Raw genomic sequence first — 17,955 nt, 5'->3', positions numbered from 1 at the left:
ACCAATACCTATTTGGACTTCGATTTGGGCTTGAAACTGACCACAAGCCGCTCATTTTGCTGTTTTCAGTGAGCAAAGGTATAAATACCAATGCTTCATCCCACATCCAAAGATGGGCATTAACATTATCCGCTTATGACTATGTTATCGGCCACAGACCAGGCACTAAAAACTGTGCCGATGCTCTCAGCCGGCTACCATTACCCACCACTGGGGTTGAAATGGCGCAGACCGCAGACTTGCTACTGGTCATGGATGCTTTTGAGAGTGAGGGGTCACCAGCCAGGATCCTGTGCTATCATTAGTAAAGAGTAGCGTTCTAAATAGGAACTGGTCGGCCGTTCCCGGGGAAATGCAAGATGAAATTAAGCCATTTCACCAACGTAAAGATGAAATGTCCATCCAGTCGGATTGTCTCTTATGGGGTAATCATGTGGTTTTGCCAAAAAAAAAGCAGGGAAACATTTATTCGCTACCTACACAGTACCCACCCAGGCATTGTCATGATGAAGGCAATTGCCAGGTCGCATGTTTGGTGGCCCAGCATTGACTCAGCCTTGGAGTCATGTGCGCATCAGTGCAACACTTGCTCACAACTGAGCAATGCACCAAGGCTCCATTGAGTCTGTGGTCATGGCCCTCCAAACCGTGGTCCAGGATCCACGTAGATTTTCCTGGCCCCTTTCTCGGAAAGTTGTTTTTAGTAGTTGTGGACGCTTACTCCAAATGGATTGAATGCGTAATCATGTCATCCAGCACGTCCATTGCCACCATTGAAAGCCTCCGGGCCATGTTCGCCACCCATGGCTTGCCCGACGGCCTTGCCAGCTCGGAATTCAACAAGTTTATGACCCGCAATGGCATCAAGCATGTCAGGTCTGCTCCGTTTAAGCCTGCGTTTAATGGTCAAGCAGAGTGGGCAGTCCAAACAATCAAGCAGAGCATGAAACGCGTGACGGATGGCTCCCTGCAGATCCGCTTATCTCTGGTTCCCCCGGCAGAATTGTTAATGAAGAGAGCCCTCAAAACCAGGCTCTCCCTAGTCCACCTGGATCTTAATGATCACGGGAAACTCGGCAACACTGGCAGAACATGTACCACAATCAGTGGCTGTTTCATGTGACATTGATGTTAACGACCCTGTGTTTGTCCTGAATTACGGTCATGGTCCCAAGTGGGCTGCTGGCACTGTCTTGGCCAAGGAAGGGAATAGGGTATTTATAGTCAAACTGTTAAATAGCCAAACGTGCAGAAAGCATTTAGATCAGAACAAATTGCGATTTACTGACAACCAGGAACGATTTGAAGAGGACATCACCATCGACGATCCACCAACACACACCCAACCAGCAATCGACCTCACTGTCAATCACGAGGATGAACCCACCGTTCCTGACAGTCCGGTCAGACCAGCCGCGGTGCAGTGCAGCAATGGTCCGGCCAACTCACACACCCCAGGGTTTGAACTTAGACGATCAACCAGGGAGCGAAGGGCTCCGGATTGCCTCAACTTGTAAATAACTTGTACCAAAGACTTTGGGGGGGGCAGTGATGTTGCTTTGGGCTCAACTGGCCACCCCTGTTAAGTATGTAACTATGTAATACTTGCCACCAGAGGGCGCGACTGTTGGAGTCCTAATGGTCACCTGCACATACGTACAGGGCCAGTATAAAAGGTTGGCTGCCATATTGTTTAGGCACTCTGGAGTTGTAATAAAGAAGACTAAGGTCACACTAAGTTTAGCTCACAGTACTCAGCCTCGTGGAGTTCTTCTATACACAACACATAACATACAGGTTGGAGCATGTTACATGCAGAATAACACATGGGATACAGAGTCTTACATACAGGATAACACAGAGCATTACCTCGAGGACGATACACATGCTGGAATGTTACACGCATAGAGTGCCATCTATGAGCATGTCACAAAGGTTTTAACGCATTGAAGGGCTGAGCTGAGTCTCATAAAGCAGAATGCCAGATCAATTCCAAATGTGTTAAGGGGCATGTTCCAAAGTAGGTTATTCTGTAACTGTTTGCAAGTCGGATGGCTTCCCATTCTTTTTTACCAACCGGTTTGTTACGATGGATCAATGGAAGTAATTTCAAAACTGTAAATGAAAGAAAGATTTCTATAGCACCTTTTACAACCACTGAATGTCTGAAAGTGCTTCACAGCCAATGAAGTACTTTTTGAAGAGTACTCACTGCTGTAATGTAGGAAACACGGTAGCCAATTTGCACACATCAAGCTCCCACAAACAGCAATGTGATAATGACAAGATAATCTGTTTTAGTGATGATGGTTGAGGGATAACTATTGGCCCCAGGATACCGGGTATAACTCCATGGGATCTTTTACGTCCACCCGAGAGAGCAGTCGGAGCCTCGGTTTAACGTCTCATCTGAAAGATGGCACCTCCGACAGCACTGCACTTCCTCAGTACTGTACTGGAGTGTCGGCCTGGATTTTGTCTCTGGAGTGGGACTTAAACACACAACCTTTCTGAGTCAGAGATGAGAGTGCTACCCACTGAGCCATGGCTGACACTCATTATGGAGAGCAGTAGGTCATACATTTGTAGACCATACATAACATGGAGAAAATGAAACCATATAATGGGGGTGCAGGAACAGAGGGACTTGGGGATGTATGTACACACATCTTTGAAGGTGGCAGGACAAATTGAGAAGCCTGTTAAAAGGCCAAAGACCGCCCTCAGCGGAGGAAGTGCATCCGGGAGGGCGCTGAGCACCTCGAGTCTCATCGCCGAGGGCATGCAGAAGCCAAGCGCAGGCAGCGGAAAGAGCGTGCGGCAAACCAGTCCCACCCAGCCTTACCCTCAACGACTATCTGTTCCACCTGTGACAGAGACTGTGGTTCTAGTATTGGACTGTTCAGCCACCCAAGGACTTATTTTTAAGAGTGGAAGCAAGTCTTCCTCAATTCCGGGGGACTGCCTATGATGATGATGACAGAGGCATAGCGTACAAAAGCAGGGAAGTTATGCTAAACCTTTGTAAATCACTGATTCGGCCCTGGCTGTTGAGGCCAATGCTGAGCACCATACTTGAGGAAGGATGTCAAGGATTTTAGTGAGAGCGCAGGGAAGATTGACTAGAATGGTACCAGTAATGAGAGACTTCAGTTATGTGGAGAAACCAACTCCTTCGAGCAGAGAGGTGTTCAAAATCATGAAGGGGTCTGATAGAGTAAATAAGGAGAAACTGTCTCCAGTGACAGAAGGGTCGGTAACCAGAGGGCACAGATTTAAGGTCATTGGCAAAAGAACCAGAGGCAAGAGGACAAGAATTTTTTTTACACAGTGAGAAAGCGATGATCTGCAGTGCACCACCTGAAAGTGTGGTGGGAGCAGTAACTTCCAAAAGGGGACTGGATAAATACTTGAAGAGGAAAAATTTGCGGGGCTGTGGAGAAAGTGCAGGGGAATGGAACTAATTGGATAGCCCTCAAAGAGGCACGATGGGCCAAATGATTCCCTTCGGCGCTGTATCATTCTATGATTCTACATATGTTCTACAGAACTTTGGCATTGCACATGTTAAGTCGAAGAATATGGCCCCCTTCCTTATTTGTCTTGCTGTTTCTCTCTGTGCCTCTTCCGGTTCTCCCTCTCTTTCCTGTTCCCTTCTGCTTGAGATCACGGAAGGGACACCTGCTCCACTAGATTACCGCCCAGGTGGTGAAAACGCAACATCTACCCCATGGATTTAAAAAAAAATGTTGTTTAACCCTTTATGTGGTACATCAGAAATTTCAGTTACTGGGAAAAGAAAAATGGCATCTCGTGGTGGGATCAGGTACGGTTGTAACCAGTGCTCCCTGTGAGCTGCACATTGTTCTGCGCGACTTGTTTCTTTTGACGCATGGGGCCCGAAATTCAGTACCGCTGGAAAGCTGGTACCACCCCCCACCTTTTTGTGGCTATTAGCACCGAAATATTCAGCTCCAAAAGTGAACAAATGGGTTCCAGCGCTAATGGACCCTTCCAAAGTGGATTTTCCAGCGGTGTGTCTGTCGTAATTTGAGCATGCAAGTTAGGGTTTCTAATGAGCCAGCTGCTCCAGGGCCTTTTTAAAGCGCACCTGGGCTTACCTTTTTGCAACTAAAAATCTCTGTCCATGCCGCTTTCCAGCGGCCCGCATGCTGCAGAGCTCTCCGCTGGAAACCTTCCTTTCCAGCGGCTTCACCACGCCGTTTCCGGCGGAAGTGCACACCGCTCAAAGGCCACACACGTCTGTGCCTCGGGCTGGAGTCTCTATCCCTGCCTGACCAGAGAGAAAGATCTCTTTGAGTGTCTGCCTGTCTCAGACTCCCACTCCAGAGAGAGAGGGAGAGAAAACAAATACTGTCCACTGACCCTTCGCTCACCTCTGAGCAACCAATCAAAGTTACCATCTTGGTGTGGAAGCTGAGACACCTGTATGCCTGGTTCAGCTAAGCCCCTTGTCGGAAATATTGAATGAAAACCCATTCTCCCGTAGTGGCAATAAATCCCTCGGGCCAAGCATTAAGAAAACCTATTGTCACAAAACTAATTTAACATGCAAAAATAAACAAAGGGATTATGTATGTGCGCTGGCCTGTCTGTTATTTCACCAGCACAGTCCCCACCCTGCGAGCACCATCGGAGCAGGCCGGGTAATGGAAGGAGCAGCGTGGCGGCATACCACTCCAGGGAGCAGCACGTGCTGGAGCAGGAGAGCAACAGCAGTGAAAAGGGACATCAAGGTCCAGGTCGGTGATTGCAAAGTGGGCAGGTACATTGGGAGCGACGAGGTCGGGGCGAAGGAGCGGCGAGACACTGCAGAGGGACATGATCGGGGCCCAGGAGAGGCACGAGTTCGGGGCCCAGAAGAGGCGAGGGCCCAGGAGCAGCACGGGCCCAGCCCACACTGCGATATGTGTGCGCACTAGGTCCGTGAAGCAGAGCAGGTCTCCAGTAGTCCTGGTTAACCCTTGCCACTGGACCAAGACCCAGCTCTGTCAAGCCCGTGCGGTGACTGGTGTGCAACAGTCACCACACGTTAAAAAAATCCACCCACAGGCATCTTCCACCCTTCAAGATTTAGTTCGGGACCTGGAATATTAGGTCCATCATTGAAACACCTGTGAACTTTTTGATGTGGAAGCAAGTCATCCTCGGTTCGAGGGACTGCCTGTGATGATGCTGATATTCCACCCAGGAAGCATCCTACTCAACTCTCTAAGTGGTTTGTCTATCTGAAAATTAATTTGTTGTAAGCTGAATCATATCTTTTATTGACAACATATCATGAATTAAAACAAAATCCCTTCCATACCAATAAAAGTCCCACAATATTACATATACATTATATATAATTATAGCGAATTGCACACTTGTATATATTATAAAGAGTAGCAGATTTTGTATCTATTATGGATACGGCCGCCTGAGGAAGAGAGTTTTCGAAGATCAGGCCCTCAAATCTGGCACCAAGCTTAGAAACATAGAAACATAGAAAATAGGTGCAGGAGTAGGCCATTCAGCCATTCGAGCCTGCACCACCATTCAATAAGATTATGGCTGATCATTCACCTCAGTACCCCTTTCCTGCTTTCTCTCCATATCCCTTGATCCCTTTAGCCTTAAGGGCCATATCTAACTCCCTCTTGAATATATCCAATGAACTGGCATCAACAACTCTCTGCGATAGGGAATTCCACAGATTAACAACTCTCAGAGTGAAGAAGTTTCTCCTCATCTCAGTCCTAAATGGCTTACCCCTTATCCTTAGACTGTGTCCCCTGGTTCTGGACTTCCCCAACATCGGGAACATTCTTCCTGCATCTAACCTGTCCAATCCCATCAGAATTTTATATGTTTCTATGAGATCCCCTCTAATTCTTCTAAACTCCAGTGAATACAGGCCCAGTCGATCCAGTCTCTCCTCATATGTCAGTCCTGCCATCCCGGGAATCAGTCTGGTGAACCTTCGCTACACTCCCTGAATAGCAAGAACGTCCTTCCTCAGATTAGGAGACCAAAACTGAACACAATATTCCAGGTGAGGCCTCACCAAGGCCCTGTACAACTGCAGTAAGACTATAGCTGCTCCTATACTCAAATCCTCTCGCTATGAAGGCCAACATACCATTTGCCTTCTTCACCTCCTGCTGTACTTGCATCCAACTTTCAATGACTGATGTACCATGACACCCAGGTCTCATTGCACCTCCCCTTTTCCTAATTTTCCGCCATTCAGTTAATACTCTGCCTTCGTGTTTAGGAACCAGTGTGGATAACCTCACATTTATCCACATTATACTGCATCGGCCATGCATTTGCCCACTCATCTAACCTGTCCAAGTCACCCTGCAGCCTCTTAGCATCCTCCTCACAGTTCACACCGCCACCCAGCTTAGTGTCATCTGCAAACTTGGAGATATTACACTCAATTCCTTCATCTAAATCATTGATGTATATTGTAAATAGCTGGGCTCCCAGCACTGAGCCCTGCGGCACCCCACTAGTCACTGCCTGCCATTCTAAAAAGGATCCGTTTATCCCGACTCTCTGTCTGCTAACCTGTTCTCTATTCACGTCAGTACATTACCCCCAATACCATGTGCTTTAATTTTGCACACCAATCTCTTTTGAAAGTCCAAATACACCACATCCACTGGTTCTCTCCTGTCCACTCTATTAGTCACAATCTCAAAAAATTCCAGAAGATTTGTCAAGCATGATTTCCCTTTCATAAATCCATGCTGACTTGGTCCGATACTGTCACTGCTTTCCAAATGTGCTGTTATTTCATCTTTAATAATTGATTCCAACATTTTCCCCACTACTGATGTCAGGCTAACTGGTCTATAATTACCCCTTTTCTCTCTCCCTCCTTTCTTAAAAAGTGGTGTTACATTAGCTATCCTCCAGTCCATAGGAAGTGATCCAGAGTCGATAGACTGTTGGAAAATGATCACCAATGCATCCACTATTTCTAGGGCCACTTCCTTAAGTACTCTGGGATGCAGACTATCAGGCCCTGGGGATTTATCGGTCTTCAATCCCATCAATTTCCCTAACACAATTTCCCGCCTGATAAGGATTCCCTTCAGTTCCTCCTTCTCACTAGACCCTCGGTCCCCTGGTATTTCCAGAAGGTTATTTGTGTCTTCCTTCGTGAAGACAGAACCAAAGTATTTGTTTAACTGGTCCGCCATTTCTTTGTTCCCCATTATAAATTCACCTGACTGCAAGGGATCTACGTTTGTCTTCACTAATCTTTTTCACTTCACATATCTATAGAAGCTTTTGCAGTCAGTTTTTATGTTCCCAGCAAGCTTCCTCTCATACTGTATTTTTCCCTTCCTAATTAAACCCTTTGTCCTCCTCTGCTGAATTATAAAATTCTCCCAGTCGTCAGGTTTGCTGCTTTTTCTGGCCAATTTATATGCCTCTTCCTTGGATTTAACACTATCCTTAATTTCCCTTGTTAGCCAGAATTGAGCCACCTTCCCCGTTTTATTTTTAATCCAGACTTATGGTCCACAGGACTGCCGTGATATCCAATGTCCTTTATGGCTCAGAGACACCGCAAATCGCTGGAGAAATACCACCAACGATGTCTCCACAAGATCCTGCAAATCCCCTGGGAGGTCAGACGCACCAACGTTAGCGTTCTTGATCAGGCCAACATCCGCAGCATCGAAGCACTGACCACACTCAACCAGTTCCGCTGGGCGTGCCACATTGTTCGCATGCCCGACACAAGCCTCCCAAAGGAAGCGCTCTATTTGGAACTCCTACACGGCAAGCGAGCCCCAGGTGGGCAGAGGAAACGTTTGAAGGACACTCTCAAAGACTCCTTGATAAAGTGCAACATCCCCACCGACACCTGGGACTCCCTGGCCAAACACCTCCCTAAGTTGAGGAAGAGCAACTGGGAGGGCGCTGAGCACCTCGAGTCTCGTCGCCGAGAGCATGCAGAAACCAAGTGCAGGCAGCAGAAGGAGCGTGCGGCAAAGCAGACTCCCCACCCACCCTTTCCTTCAACCACTGTCTGTCCCACCTGTGACAGAGACTGTAATTCCTGCATTGGACTGTTCAGTCACCTGAGAACTCACTTTTAGAGTGGAAGCAAGTCTTCCTCGATTCCGAGGGACTGCCTATGATGATATTATGGATAAGAGCAAGTCCTGTGCCCATTATAGTTTAGTTGGATGGACTAGTCAATGCTGGGACCTAACTTACATTTGTTCATTCTTCAGTTGATGAGCATGAGGAGTTCTAAGGTAACCTTGGCAGAAAGCATCCATTCGCTCTGCGATGAAACAATGGATCAGATATTGGAGAAGACCAGCGAAGATGACTTTGATACTGATGTGGAGCTTGAAGGTGAGAAAAGAGTAATCACAGTCAACTTGCTATTGACGCAGAATACAGTGTTCAAAACGTACCCCAGGCCCCTGTATCACAATGGGATCTGTAATAAGGGACAGGGGGTGGGGAGGAATTTTCAGCCCGCTCCCATTTACCTGCAGCCATTGGCAGACTTGCCAACCCGTAGCCTGCCCCATTGTGGGCCTTGACCGAAGTGAGCTTCAGTGCTAATGGCCCAGGCCCTCCAGCAAAGGAAAGAGTGTTTGCATTTATATTGCACCTTTCGCGGCCTCAGAATGTTGCAAAGTGCTTCACAGCCAATGAAGTACTTTTTAACCGCAGACGCCTTTGCTACTTGGGGAAATGTGGCAGGCAATTTGCACACACCAAGGTCCCATGGGATCTTTTACTTCCACCTGAGAGAGTACCTTGCTTTAATGTCTCATTCGGAAAGATGGAATCTTCGATCATGCTGCGCTCACACAGTACTACACTGAAAGGTCAGCCTGATTATGTCATCTTTCGAATGAGATATTAAACCGAGGCTCCATCTACCTACTCAGCTGAACATAAAAGACCACATGACACTATTACGAAGAAGAGCACGGGAGTTCTACCCAGAGTAATGGCCAATAATAATCCCTCAACTAACATCACCAAAACAGATTATCCGGTCATTATCGCATTGCTGCCTGTGAGATCTTGTTGTAAACAAATTGGCTGCCACATTTCCAACATTACAACAGTGAATACACTTCAAAAAGTACTTCATTGATTGTCATCATCATAGCCAGTCCCTCGGAATCGAGGAAGACTTGCTTCCACTCTAAAAATGAGTCCTTAGGTGACTGAACAGTCCAATACAAGAACCGCAGTCCCTGTCACAGGTGGAACAAACAGTCGTTGAGGGAAGGGGTGGGTGGGACAGGTTTGCCGCATGCTCTTTCTGCTGCCTGCGCTTGTTTTCTGCATGCTCTCGGCGACGAGACTCTAGGTGCTCAGCGCCCTCCCGGATGCACTTCCTCCACTTAGGGCAGTCTCTGGCCAGGGAGTCCCAGGTGTCGGTGGGGATGTTGCACTTTATCAGGGAGGCTTTGAGGGTGTCCTTGAAACGTTTCCTCTGCACACCTTTGGCTCGTTTGCCGTGAAGGAGTTCCGAGTAGAGCGCTTGCTTTGGGCGTCTCGTGTCTGACATGCGAGCAATGTGGCCCGCCCAGCGGAGCTGATCGAGTGTGCTGAGTGCTTCAATGCTGGGGATGTTGGCCTGGTCGAGGACGTTACCGTTGGTGTGTCTGTCCTCCCAGGGGAGTTGCAGGATCTTGCGGCAACATCATTGGTGGTATTTCTCCAGCGCCTTGAGGTGTCTACTGTACATGGTCCATGTCTCTGAAACATACAGGAGGGCGGGTATTACTACAGCCCTGTAGACCATGAGCTTGGTGGCTGATTTGAGGGCCTGGTCTTCGAACACTCTTTTCCTCAGGTGGCCGAAGGCTGCACTGGCGCACTTCATTGATTGTAAAACGCTTTGAGATGCCCTGAGGTCACGAAAGGCACTAAACTAAAGCCATTATACTCCTCTCTGTACTGAGTTAGCTGATCTTAGCAGGGGTGCAGTCGGGGCACTATAGTTGGTCTCAGCATCCTTTGCTGAGGGAGAGTGGGAAGGTGGGTGGGGTGGGGAAATCAACGAGAGTCCCCGGTCCTTATCTTCATTTCGTAATCCCTGCTGGAAAGCCTTTGGTTGTGAATAAAGGGCGAGGGCAGGATTGGCCTTGGATGTGATGCTCTCCATGGCCAAGTAGCCTGCCATTACTCACCGTCTAGGCTGGTTCGTGAAGAATGGGCAAGTTACTGGAGGGCAGCCAGCGCCTATAGGACACCATCACAGCAAGAAGTCGGAGGTAGGGGAAAAAAATTGGAGAGAAAAATATATATTCAAAACATATCAAAGGAACAAATTGCAGGGCTATAGGGAAAGAACGGGGGAGTGGGACTCATTGGATAGCTCATCATGGCATGTATTTTAATGAACAGTAAATAGAGAGGTGCCACAGACTTTAAACTAGTAAGACAGGAGGAGGGATCTACAATGAATGAAAGAAGCCTAAATATAAACCATACAGGAAAGAGAGCATAGGACAGACTAAACTAAGGGAGGACATAATTGGTAAGGGGGTAAACAGACATATAGAACAGGAGTTTACAAAGATGGTTAAAAATAAAGTGAGAAGAAGTGCTGTTGAAAAATGAGTTAAGCTGTCTATGCAGCAATGCACACAGTGCCCGTAATAAACCAGCGGAGCTGGGGGCAATCATGCATTGCAAGGAACCAGACACAGTAGGGATTACTGAAACATAGCTACGGAAAAATCAGGGCTGGGAATTAAACATTGCAGGGTGTAACATATTTAGAAAAGATAGAGAGGGGGAAAGGGGAGATAGAGTAGCTGTACCTATTAGAGATAACACAATGGCAGTAGAAAAAGTGTCGCAGCCATCAGTAAGATATAAATAGAATCCATGTGGATAGAGATAAAAGATAATAAAGAATCAATCACACTAATAGGCATAGTTTACAGACCAACGAAAGTGGAAGGGAGGTGGAGGAAGAATTAGGGAAATGAGTATAAAACATAGAATCATGGGGGATTTCAACTACCCCGATATTAATTGGACAGATGAGGTAGGTAAAGGGGATAAGTGAATGGAGTTTCTACAATGTGTGCAGGACTAACCCAATATATAAGAATCCCAATAAGGGAGGATTCGCTCCTGGATCTAGTAATGGGGAATGGACCAGTGCAGATAAGGGAAGTAAAAGTAGGGAACATCTCGGCAATAGTGACCATAATATAATATAGTTTAGGATAATATTTTAAAAGGACATAAGCATGACAGGGTAATAAATTGGAGAAAAGCTGAGTTGGAGGGATTGAGAATAGAACTTGGGAAAATAAAATGGACAACAATATTGGCAAACAATAATGTAGAACAGCAATGGGAAACATTTAAGACAGTGTTCAACAGAGTTCAGGAAAAATATATTCCGCTAAACAACAAAACACTAATGAGACACCATGGATGAATAAAGACATAAGGAAAATTGAGGGTAAGGAAAGAGGCATACACAAAGTTCATGGACAGCAGGGGAGAGCATGACAAGGAAGAATACAAAGAGATTAAGAGAGAAGTAAAAAAAAATACACAATTAGGAAGGTAAAGAGGAACTATGGGCTGGTTTTTCAGGTTCTGCTCATTTCGGGGTGGTAATGACAGTGGGGCGGAAACGTTTGCACCCGGGAACAGTTTGCGCATCATTCAGCAAAATTCATCAGCTGGGCCCTGACTGTAGGGCGGAGCGCTAAGGGAGGTGTTACACATCTCTTTTAGGGCACTAGGCCGGCTGAGCAAGTGAAAATCCCGAGCTAAACAGCCAGCCTCAGGGTGTTCTAAGAGAGGACTGGCGGGGTGGGGGGGACTGAGAAACTGAAGAAAAACCCACCAAAGACATTCCCAATAAATAACTCACGCCACCACAACATAAATCTAAAATAAAAAGCAATCACACTTACCTGAGGTCGACATTACTTACCTCACTGCAGCCGCTACTGCTCGGACCGCCCGCTTTCACAGGCGTTCCCAGCAGGGGGCGCTCTAATGAACGCTATGGATCAGGCAGCAGCCAAAAATCGGGCCAGGGGCGTTTCACACCGGCTCGCCTCTTCTGGGCGGTAATGCTCCGTGCCCCGTCGAAACCAGCACCGAATGTCCCGGTGGGGTGCTGGAAGCTGGTCACCCACCTGGAAGTGCTTACCGTCGCCATTGCTGCCCCTCTGCGGCACTAACAGGGCCAGCAGAATATCGCTAATCCAGCCCCTTGAAATTAAATTAGCAAAAAACCAAAACAAAATAGTAAATATTTACAGGCACATAAAAAAAGGAAGGTTGGGATGGGAAAAGGGCCACTAAAGGATGGACAGGATGAAATCACAGGCAGCGATAGCGAAATGGCAGAAATATTAAATAATTATTATACTTCAGTAGTTACCAGGGAGACAGATCAGGTGAACATGACATTGGATGATGATATTAGAAACGATATAACCGCATTTAAAATTTTAAAAGGAGAAAATTAAATAAAGCAATCAAACTCAAAAAGGATAAAACACCTGGTCTGGACGGATTGCATCTGCGCATTTTTAAAGAATCTAGAGAATAGCAGAGGCAGTATTACACATCTTTAATAATTCATGAGAAAAACGTATAGTGCCAGAGGACTCGTGGATAGCTAACATTATACCTATATTTAAGAAGGGAGATCGAATATGTCCAGAAAACAATAGACCAGTCAGTTTAACATCAGTGGTAGAAAAGATAATGGGGCAGAAATTCCGAGGAGGACATCCCATGGGAAAATCAATAACGAATAGAAATAAAATGCGCACTTACCTGAAGTTGCTGCACCCGCTGGAACTCCCGATCCACAGGCCTCCTCTCCCTGCGACGCGCAGCGCGTGCACGTAGGGACGTGCGCAGGAGTCACGTGGGCCTGGACACCCAATCACAGGTAAGTATTTTCTCACTCAAAACACCAAAACTCACAAAAAATACATAATAAAAACACCTCACAATAAACTAATAGAAATTAAAGATGTTATACATGTTTTTTTTAGAAAAAACATTGCTGATTTTTAATAAAAGTTAGGGTTAGGGTTTAAAATAACATTATCTGAGTGGGCAGGGTTTTAACATAAATATCTTTTTTAAATTTTAATTTTAATCATGGTTTTTAAACTCTTACGCCTGTAAAAGTAGGCTATGCACTTGTTTTTTTAGGCGCAAGAGTTTTGAGGACATTTGCCGTGCAAGATATGGGTAAATACCTCAATCTTGCACGTACAACTGTCCTCGCTCCCGATCTGGCTACTATCTGTAAAGCTCCAGCTTGACAGATCGGAAAAGCCAGTTTTCAGCGCATGTGCATTGCGCACTGAAAACCAGCTTTTCCGATGCCTTCCCGGGTCCGTAGAAACTTCATACGGACCTGGGACGTCGGAATTTTTGCTCCAATGCAATCCATACTAAAGGAGGAAATTGAAAAACATCTAGAAACAAAAAATATCATAATGAATAGTCAGCATGGCTTTCAAAAGGGAAAGTCTTGCTTGACCAATCTCATGGAATTTTTTGGTAACAAAGAGAGTAGACAAGGGTAATGCAGTAAATGTAATATATCTAGACTTACAGAAGGCTTTCGATAAAGTACTATATAATGGATTAATAAATAAGGTCAGAGCATGTGGAGTGAGGGAACAAGTAGCAAAATGGATAGCTCGCTGGCTGTAAGACAGAAACCCAGAGTAGGGGTAAAGGGTAGCTATTCAGAGTGGCAGAAGGTGGGAAGTGGGGTCCCACAAGGAGCAATGCTGGGACCACTATTTTATAAAACTTATATTACTGATTTAGACTTTGGAAACAAAAACACAACTTCTAAATTTGTGGATGACACCAAATTGAAGGGAACTGCAACAAATTACAAGAAAACACGAATGAACTTGAAGACTGTGCATATGATTGGCAAATGAAATTCAACACAGATAACTGTGAGGTATTAGATTTTGGTAAGAAAAATAACGAGGTCACTTATTACTTGGAAAATAAGGATCTAAATAGGGGTAGAGAAGCAAAGGGATCTAGGAGTACAAATACACAAAGCACAAAAGATAGCAATGCAGATTAATAAGGCCATAAAAAGCAAATCAAGCATTCGGGTTTATTTCTAAATAATTGAAAGTAGGGAAGTTATACTAAACCCGTATCGAATCTTGGTTAGACCACACTTGGAGTACTGCGTACAGTTCTGGTCGCCACACAATAAAAAGGATATCAAGCCACTGGAGAGGCCATAAAAAAGATTTACAAGGATGACACCAGAACTGTGAGGTGGAACCTATCAGAAAAGGATGAACAGGCTGGGTCTCTTTTATCTTGAAAAAAGAAGGCTGAGGGGTGACCTAACAGAGTTCTTGAAAATTATGAAAGAGAGTGTTTCCACTTGTGGGGAAGAGTGTAACTCGAGTGCCATCGATATAAGATAGTCACCAAGAAATCCAATATTGAATTCAGGAGAAACTTCTTTACCCAGAGAGTGGTGAGAATGTGGAACTCGCTACCACAGGAAGTGGTTGAAGCAAATAATATGGATGCATTTAAGAGGAGGCTAGACAAGCATATGAGGAAGAAGGGAATAGAGGGTTATGCTGATAGATTTAGATGAGGAAGGATGCGAGGAGACTCGAGTGGAGCATAAACGCCGGCATGGACTGGTTGGGCCGAATGGCCTGTTTCTCTGCTGTATAAAATTCTGACGGGATTGGACAGCGTAGAGGCAGGAAGAATGTTCCCGATACTGGGGCAGTCCAGAACCAGGGGTCACAGTCTAAGGATAAGGAGTAAGCCATTTAGGACCGAGATGAGGAGAAACTTCTTCACTCAGAGAGTTGTTAACCTGTGGAATTCTCTACTGCAGAAACTTGTTGAGGCCAGTTTGTTAGATATATTCAAGAGGGAATTAGATATGACCCTTACAGCTAAAGGGATCAAGGGGTATGGAGAGAAAGCAGGAAAGGGGTACTGAAGTTGAATGATCAGCCATGATCATATTGAATAGTGGTGCAGGCTCGAAGGACCGAATGGCCTACTCCTGCACCTATTTTCTATGTTTCTATGTTTCTATACTCTATGTAATTATTTTTATCCTGAATTGTTTAAAAGTTGTTTTAATCCCATTCCCCCACTGCACCCCGCTGCTTTAAAAAGTGAAAACTATTGGACAAACTTTGACAGAGGAGCAGCTCTATCGTATGGCATGTAAGGATGTTGGAGTCAACCCGATGTCTTACTACATTCGGCACCATAGCGACACTCACCTGAATCTGAACTACCGCTGCATGTCACCCAAAGCGCTGAAGGCCCTGTCGATCGCACTCGTGGTAAGTATCTGGTATCCGGGCAGAGAGTTTGGGGCAGCCAAGTGTGTCTGAAACCAGCTTCTAACCATTCAGGTTCAAACTGCACCCATACTGGATAGTCTAGGTTTGGGTGTCTGAAATGGCAAGTGCTCCGTCACCACCCCCCCCGCCCCCGCCAACCCCCCCCCCCCCACCCCTCCCCCACGAGCACTGCTATCTCATACCTTTGTTGAGCACAAGCATTCACAGAAAGAAACTTTAAAAATTTACAGTAGTCGAACGGAATAACAGGTCGAAGGCCACAAGAGAGTTGAAACCGATTCCTGAACACAGAGAATCATAACAGACAGAGAGAAGGAAAGAGACAGAGTGAAAGGGAGACAGAGAGAGCGAAAACAGAGAGAGCGAAATTGGTGTTGAATGTCAGGGCAAAACGGACGGTGATGTTTTAAAGCCTGCCTGATTTTCTTTCCATTGGAGAGGCAGGCTGTAAAACGAGCTGTCGATTTACTCTTGCTTGTTGTGCGTTACCACCCAAGACTAGTTTCACCCGCAGCGAGCCTGAACACAGGGCGAGCCTAAATGCCGTGTAATAACCTACATTGTGGCCAGAATTTTGCCGGCACTCAGAGGATGGGCTCGGTGGCAGGTCAGCTGTTAAAATTTAACATGATTGACAGCGGGTCAGGATCCCACTCTCAACCCGCCGCCACGCAACTTTCCCAGGTGTCGGGTCGGTCAACGCTGAACAGACCCGGCACACAGCAGCGGGGGTGACAACTGATGTCATTATGGCCTGGTTAAGAGGCTGTTAAAGACAATTTTGGGATCAACTTACCATTTTTCCAGGTTGTCCACGAGGTTCCCGCTGCTCGGGGATCACATCAGGTAAGGAGTTGTGCCACCATGAATTCATTTCTTTACCTGACAGCTGCAAATGTGCTATAAAAGCTCTTAACTCACAGCTGTTCACGTTCCAAGATCAGAAGCTGTTGCATCCTGCATTTGGAAGGCACATTGAGCTTTATGCAGGATGCAAGCCTTCAGAGCAATCTCTCTATCCAGTGCCACCTCATTGGAACAACTTCTCTCACCATTGACAGATCGCTTCTATCATCCCAAGTTCACCTGCCATCTATTACATCAGAATCGGTGCCCTTGAAACTATCTCTCCTTAGTCCTCAGAATCGCACCCCAATTAGCCCCAACACCAGCAGCGGCAACAAAATTAACCTTCTCTACAGTCACCTGATGCTGCACAACACACAGGGCATCAGCACCCGACCACATTGCTGCCTGGGATGCCAGGGAAGGCCTCACCATGGCCAGATTTACTTTACTTGACGTTGTACACCCTGGCTGCCAGGTTGGCGCCATCCCACACGAACACCATAAAGCATCCCTGCAATGCCCAAGCCATTCCTTCCACACTCATCAGCATTGCAGGGGGGTACCGTTATGTCTCACCATTCACTGCAACTCACTAAACCACTTCCAAATGTACACACAATTCTGTCCAAGAATGCAAAGTGTTGAAAGTAAAGATTTCAATGTTTGAAAACACATTAACAGAAACTTTACGTGAACAAGTGCCTACCCTTCTCCGTTGTTAGTTGGTATGCTTGCACTTGGATGAGGTTGAGTGTGAGGGGCGGCTAGTGAGATGGGGATGTGATAATATCATCATCATCATAGGCAGTCCCTCGGAGTCGAGGATGACTTGCTCCCGCACTAAAAAAGAGTTCGCAGGTGACTGAAGAGTCCAATGTGGGACCTACAGTCTCTGTCACAGGTGGGGCAGCCAGTGATTGAAGGAAAGGGTGGGTGGGGAGCCTGGTTTGCTGCACACTCCTTCCGCTGTCTGCGCTTGGCTTCAGCTTGCTCTCGGCGAAGAGACTCAAGGTGTTCAGCGCCCTCCTGGATGCTTTTCCTCCAGTTTGGGCGGTCTTCGGCCAGGGATTCCCAGGTTCGGTGGGGATGTCACATTTTTTCAAGGAGGCTTAGATGGTGTCCTTGAAGCATTTCCTCTGCCTTCCTGGGGCTCGCTTGCCGTGTTGGAGCTCCAAATAGAGCGCTTATTTTAGGAGTCTCGTGTCAGGCATGTGGACAATGTGGCCCACCCAGCGGAACTGATCGAGCGTGGTCAGTGCATCGATGCTGGGGATGTTGGCCTGAGTGAGAACACTGATGTTGGTGCACCTATCCTGCCAGTGGATTTGCAGGGTCTTGCAGAGGCAGCGTTGGTGGTACTTCTCCATTGTTTCGAGGTGCCTGCTGTACATAGTCCATGTCTCTGAGCCATATAGGAGGGCGGGTATCACCACTGCTCTGTAGACCATGAGCTTGGTGCCGGGTTTGAGGTCCTGGTTTTCAAACACTCTCTTCCTCAGGCGATCGAAGGCTGCGCTGGCACACTGAAGGCACTGTTGGACCGCGATGTCTGCCCTTGTTGACAGTAGGCTCCCGAGATATGGAAAATGGACCATGTTGTCCAAGGCCTTGTCATGGATTTTGATAACCGGGGGGGCAGTGCTGTGTGGCGGAGTCAGGTTGGTAGAGGACCTTTGTCTTACAGACGTTTAGTGAAAGGCCTATGCTCTCGTATGCT

The 17,955-nt window shown here is 46.6% G+C and overlaps 1 protein-coding gene across 1 annotated transcript in view; it reads left to right on the top strand.

The window, feature by feature from the left end:
* LOC139262795 (leucine-rich repeat-containing protein 74A) overlaps positions 1-17,955 on the top strand; it is a 117,474-nt gene that overhangs the window by 25,311 nt on the left and 74,208 nt on the right. The window contains exons 2-3 of the mRNA XM_070877947.1: positions 8,262-8,388; positions 15,196-15,368. Of these exons, the coding sequence (XP_070734048.1) occupies positions 8,262-8,388; positions 15,196-15,368 (300 nt within the window). The remainder of the gene's footprint in view (positions 1-8,261; positions 8,389-15,195; positions 15,369-17,955) is intronic.

Source organism: Pristiophorus japonicus, chromosome 4 (genome assembly GCF_044704955.1).
Source record: "Pristiophorus japonicus isolate sPriJap1 chromosome 4, sPriJap1.hap1, whole genome shotgun sequence".
In the NCBI taxonomy this organism is placed as follows: domain Eukaryota; kingdom Metazoa; phylum Chordata; class Chondrichthyes; family Pristiophoridae; genus Pristiophorus; species Pristiophorus japonicus.
This window is presented reverse-complemented; position numbering and strand designations above follow the sequence as displayed.